We start from the raw sequence: 6,118 nt of genomic DNA on the forward strand, positions 1-6,118 counted from the left end.
TTTTTTTTTTTCCTGTTTGGTGTTCTGTAATGTAATTTCAATGAAAATCCAGGATTATAACTGGAATGCAGGGTATTAGTTACCAAGTTTTGTAACTTAACTTTCATGTGTTTAGGAAATGCTGAATAGTTATTGTGACCTTTTTCCTGTATTGTAGTTTAAATAACTTACCCAAAACAATTGAAACTGGTGTGATTATATCGCATTATTTTGACAAAATTTGCAGAATTTTGCCGTATTTTTTAATTTTTTGGCTCAGAATCCCCCCAGGAGTAGGAGTACCCCACTGAGGACAGAATCCGGCCCCAGGATAGCACCTATTTTAAGTAAACAAATAAGATGATTATTATTTACCTAAATTCAAAATATGGATCTAATCACCTTCTTCACCTGAATCCACTGCTTTATTTCTATAAAAATCTATTTGCTTTACCTTTTCAGAAAGTTTCCCAACCCTGTAAGAACTTAGTTTTCCACCTGAATGTGGAGTACAAGCAATGCATTCTGGGTTAACGGCAAAAGTGAACATTTGGTTAACTGGTGTAGTTAATGTCAAGTTCATGAATGAGACATTTTCTGGCAACGTGACTATCAAAACTTTAGCAGCTTTGTAGTGTCTTCAATAGGATTCTTCTTTCATGCTTTAAATACAAAACCTGCCAACATTTGCAATCTATCAATGGTGATATATTTGGAGAGAAAAATGCAGGCACTGGATGAGCTTTCCAGTTGGCCTAGTGCATAAACAAAGTGCACTGATTATAAACTCACTAGTGTTTTAATTGCCTTCTGGTGGTTTTAATTTTTTTTGTCATCCTATAATTTATAACCACTCTCAGTCAAAGGATATTAGGGTTGTAGGCTTGACTGCTTACAATATCATTGCTAAATGATAGCTAAGCAGTATCCCAGTGGGTAGGTATATCTGTGATGTATCTGGCAGCATATTTTGTCATGATAAGGGTATTCTGTATCTTTGCAAACTATCAATCAACTGAGGGAATAGTTGGACTTTTTCAATGAGCTGTAATCCATTCTAGCACCTAGAGGCAAATATATTTGACAGTCTTTAGGGCTAATTTAGTGATTTTAGATTCTGCCCTCTTAAGAGAGCTTGTAGTCTTGTAAAATTTATTGAATTTAGTTATTTCCAGGAGAAATATGTAGTGATACATTTCCCAGAGCAATTTTTTTGGGGAGTAACTAAGATAAATTTTGTCTTGGAACTCACCCTTTCCCCTGCAGCTTCTCCCAACACCTCTACCCTCATTTTTTGCTGTTAACTGGGTATTCTACATCACCTCTGTATAACACTTAATCTTACATATACAGAAGTTAGACAGCAAAGTGATTTCTCCATTTTCAGAGGAGCATGAGCCCAATGGAGAGCTAGTAAGGTGTAGATTCATTAGTAATTACAATTTACACAGAGAATAATTAGTACAAGCATCCCCATGCACATGCACCCACCATTCTGGCACTGCCTATCCAGTACTCACCAGCTTCTCGATTTGAATTGTGACCTGTTGGCTTGGGAGGTGGGACAGGGGGCTGCTTAGCAGGAGCCTTGACTTTTTTTTTAACATGAGGTGCTTCATTACTCTTATGGCTGGTGGCGGCGGCAGCAGCAGTAACATTTTTTGGAGGTATTGATGCTTTTTTAGGTTTAGGCTTAGACTTGGGCGGCGGTGGAGCATGGGATGCCGGTTTTTCAGGACAGTTAACAGTGCGCTCTATAAAGAAGAAAGTGAACAGAAGCCGACTGACACGGACATACACAACGTAAATGCAATGACAAGCTAGATGCTGCTGCTTAACCTCTTGGGAATCGGAAGAGAGTTCCTCTTCTCTTATTTAATAACAATGCACCACCCCAATGAAATGTTACACTAGGTCTCAACTGAAGACCTTTTTATGGAGGATGGGGCACTTACCCTGCTTCTCTCAATTTTAATCTATCCCATAGTTTTCTGAGTTCTACCCTTGACTTGCAGTAGCACTGATTGGCCTGCTAACTACAGCCTGGTCAGTGTTAGAATCTAGGAGCTCCATTTTCCCCTCAAACAAATTCCCTGAGGTTCTTTTTCCTTTCCTTGAGAGCAGCAAACCATATAGTCCTGTATTAAATTTGTGACTATTTTGTAAACTGGGGCATCTCCACAGTCACAGGTTCAGTGGTTACCAAACCTGGCAGTGGCTGGAAATTTCAGCTGCAGCAGCTCCTGCTCCTGTGCCGCAGCATGTTTGCTAGAAATGGTAACTTTATTCGGGTATCTTCCTCACGGTACTTCTATTCTTCAGGCAGAACTGAAGCCAAACTAAATGGAATGTTATTTGGCATGGGAATACTCACCTGCCCTTGCACTGACTCTGATTGTGACTGCCAGCACTGACAGTATAGGAGCAAAATGCATAGTTAAAGTATTTCTAAAAATAGCTACCTTTGACATTAGAGGTAACTATTTTTGGTAATCAGTGGCAATCAGGGTACCAGCTCTTACAATTAAGATCATATTAGAACCACACTCTCTGCATGTCAAGTGGCCATTTCTGGATCTCTTTGTCCTGCCTTCCATCCTCTATGTTACTACATCTCTAATCCATTCCCAAAAGATAAGCAGCATTTCTTCACTGTAAAGATTAGTAGATGAAAGACAAATAACGTGTTAGACAACAATTACACTGCTTTATCTCAGGATTAGGATCAACGCTGTGGTCTAGCAATGGTGAACTTGAGCCCAGTGTGTCATTGGTCATCATTACACACAGCATGCACACTTATCTGTTCTCACATGTTGTGGGAATGAAGACAAATAGTTCATTCCTTTTCACTTACTGGGTTATCTAGCACAGTCACTTTACACTAACTGTTGATTTTGTCATTCTTTATTTCCAGCCTAAGCTTACAACATTATAGACTTGGCTGTTCTTGCTAATGCTTTTGATACAATATTATGACAACCTTTTACAACTATTAAACTGAGGGCTACTTCTGCTCACTGACTCCTTAAACTATCTCTCTGCTCTCTTGCTTCTTGTTCCTGGATCAGACACACTCACGGAGGAGATATATTTATTAAACTTTCCTCTCCTCTTTTATAGTACATTTTCTGTGCATATCTATCTAGTCCTTACAGCACCTTTGCATCTGCCTCAAAATTCTTCACAGCTTCCCTCTTTGATGATGACTTCTGCTTTGATGCAATGGACGAAAGTATCAGGACAGCAGTAGAAGATATATGAAGGAAGCCCACCTATTTTTAAAAGGCAAGATTATGACAGAAGCTGTGGATGCTGTCAGTGGGAGAGAAAAATCAGATGAGAGATTTCAGTCCTATGGCTGCTTCAGTGAAACTACCAACTGGACCCTTTCTGAAGTCAGCCATTTAAAAAAATCATTAGTTTCTCTTCCCCCAGCTCTGGACTAAGGGTGCAGAACTTAAATCAATTAATAAAATATCTTCCATTAGCTCCATGCTGCCTTCAGGAAGCAGACAAACAGATTGGTCTTTAATACCACAGTCACTGGTCAGCTTTTGTGGTGTTTATCTTATGATTGATAAGAAAAACTGGTTAGCCAAAATGAGATGTGATCAGCATAGGGAGGTTTCCAGTGAGCTGTGGCCAGACAAAATCTAATATACAGGACAGAAGGATGGTACCCCTTCTTCTCAAATTGCCACTACACTGACAGGCACATACACGTATGTGTCAGGCAACCAGTTACTCAGATCTGTAACCTGGACATTATCTTCACCCACACAGCCAGGCTATATCTAAGCCTGGCAGATTCATTTTGGGCACCATCTCTTAGATATGGCTTTTCCTATCCAGCCACACAACTAGAAATCTCATTGTCTCACATCTCAATTCCTGCAGCATCCTTTTCTCTGGTCTTGATGAGTGCAATCTTGCCCCAATCATATCTATTCAGAATGCTGCTGCAAGGATCATTTCTCTAGTCCATCACTTTGACCATGTCACATCTCTTTTTGCATACAGTAGAACTTCAGTTACGAACACCAGAGTTACGAACTGACCAGTCAACCATACACCTCATTTGGAACTGGAAGTACAAAATCAGGCAGCAGCAGAGACAACAACAAAAAAAAGGCAAATACAGTACAACACTACTGTAATGTAAACTACTAAAAAAAGTGGGGGGAAAGCTAAAAAAATACATTTTACAAGGTAAGGAAACTGTTTCTGAGCTTGTTTCACGATGGGCAGGGATGGTGTCCCTAGCCTCTGTTTGCCAGAAGCTGGGAGTGGGCGACAGCGGCTGGATCACTTGATGATTCTGTTCTGTTCATTCCCTCTGGGGCACCTGGCATTGGCCGCTGTCAGGAGACAGGATGCTGGGCTACATGGCCCTTTGCTCTGACCCAGTATGGCTGTTCTTAATTGAGTCCCCCCAGTGTGATTCTGCTTGTACATTAGCCCTTAATCTTCATGACTATTCATTCTTTGACACCTCAGCTGAGACTGACAACAGCAATAGCCATCAGAGCCAACTCTATCTATGTTTCTCCATACCCATCTCAACGGTATACCAGCACCAGCTAGGAGGTGCTGTTTTCTGATTTGGACATCTGTCCACTAGGAACTGGACCAAGATGACCAACTCATTTTATAAAGACAGGTTTCAGAGTAGCAGCCGTGTTGGTCTGTATCTGCAAAAAGAACAGGAGTATTCGTAGCCCACAAAAGCTTATGCTCAAATAAATTTGTTAGTCTCTAAGGTGCCACAAGTACTCCTGTTCTTTTTATAAAATGACCTGAAACAGCCATCAGATGGGAGTAACTTTTAGTCACTATCACCTTGTAACAGATTCGGACAGTGAGCAATCACTTGGACCAAGGCAATCCACCCATCAATTACCCTTTTAAAAACAAACAAAAACAAAGCAAATCTTAATGCCTCATTCAGAGCTTCAATCAATACTGCATTTATATTTAGAATAGATTTTCATAAGGGCCAGATGTTCAGATGCTGAGCACCCACAACTAGAGCCGGAGAAAGCTCTGCTCCTGCTGTGCAGACACCTAAATGATGTCCAGGTTTACAAAATGTTCACCATCCAGCAGCTCTTGCTGTGACACTGTGGCCTGATTTTCAAAAGGACGTGATACCCAAATATGCTGAGCTCTTTTGAAAATGTGACTATTTATTTTGAGTGGTAAGTGGTAACTGAAGTCTTTTTAAACCAGGGTCCCAATAGTGGCTGTCGAACTCTTCTGAAAATTCTGGCCATAATGTTTAGAAACAACTCCCTGCATATTCATAAATTTACTGTTAACTTGTTGTTAATTGCTAGGGATATTGAATAATGAAAGACCAATGTTTTTCTCAATCTATCACAGCATTATCTCATACTGTTCTAGTAGTATTATTTCTAATGCTAGAGGAGCACCACAAGGAAACAACAACACAGCAGGCTCAGGAAGAGAGAACAGATAGAGCTGCAACTCAGGCATCTAATCCACATCAACAGCAAAGTCATCCCCTCCAGGAAGAGAAGTGTAACTCAGTGGGTGATGCTATGGAAAATGAGTGTTGCAAACAGCATATGGTTATCACAGCTTACTGCAAAAATGAAACTGCTGTGAGAAGAAGAGGGATTTTTCCCTATGACTGCTTGTGTACAGAGCATTGACATAGTTAATTAAGAACATGGGGGTAGCCACTTGTGGACCTCTAACTCTTTGTCACCACTTGTATCAGCAGCACAGTGTGCAAGAGGCCTTGTGGAAGGAATCTGCAGGAGTTTTTGGGTCAGGGGAGAGAGGCTAGTTTACATATGCCTCTCAGTGGACTGGTCTGCAGAGTGTAATTCTGCAGGGAGCAAGTTATGAACGAGAAGGAAGCAGAGAGGCTTGCCTTGACTCAGGCTCCGCAGGTCTGGAATCCCAAAGGGTAGATACGCCCCTGCAGAAGTCTCTGGGCAAGGGGGAAAGGATGTGGTTGATATGTTGAACTTGTGTTAAATAGTTTTATTTTGAAGAAACCAAAGCCCTGAAGAAAACAGAACTGAAAATCTGTGGCTGGAGAGTGTTTTTTTCATGCCTGGGCCAGAGAGTTAGCCCACTGGCTTACATGCTCAAATAAGAGACTAAG

General features: G+C 40.9%; 1 protein-coding gene across 2 annotated transcripts in view; it reads right to left on the reverse strand.

Annotated features, from left to right (window-relative positions):
- PHACTR2 (phosphatase and actin regulator 2) overlaps positions 1 to 6,118 on the reverse strand; it is a 112,532-nt gene that overhangs the window by 37,507 nt on the left and 68,907 nt on the right. The window contains exon 5 of one of the 2 annotated variants that reach the window (XM_026649777.2): positions 1,500 to 1,733. The exons of the other annotated variant lie outside the window; for it this stretch is intronic. Coding sequence (XP_026505562.1) covers positions 1,500 to 1,733 — 234 coding nt within the window. The remainder of the gene's footprint in view (positions 1 to 1,499; positions 1,734 to 6,118) is intronic. 2 annotated transcript variants of the gene reach the window in all.

Source organism: Terrapene carolina, unplaced genomic scaffold (assembly GCF_002925995.2).
Source record: "Terrapene carolina triunguis isolate 2854851 unplaced genomic scaffold, T_m_triunguis-2.0 Scaffold85, whole genome shotgun sequence".
Lineage (NCBI taxonomy): Eukaryota > Metazoa > Chordata > Testudines > Emydidae > Terrapene > Terrapene triunguis.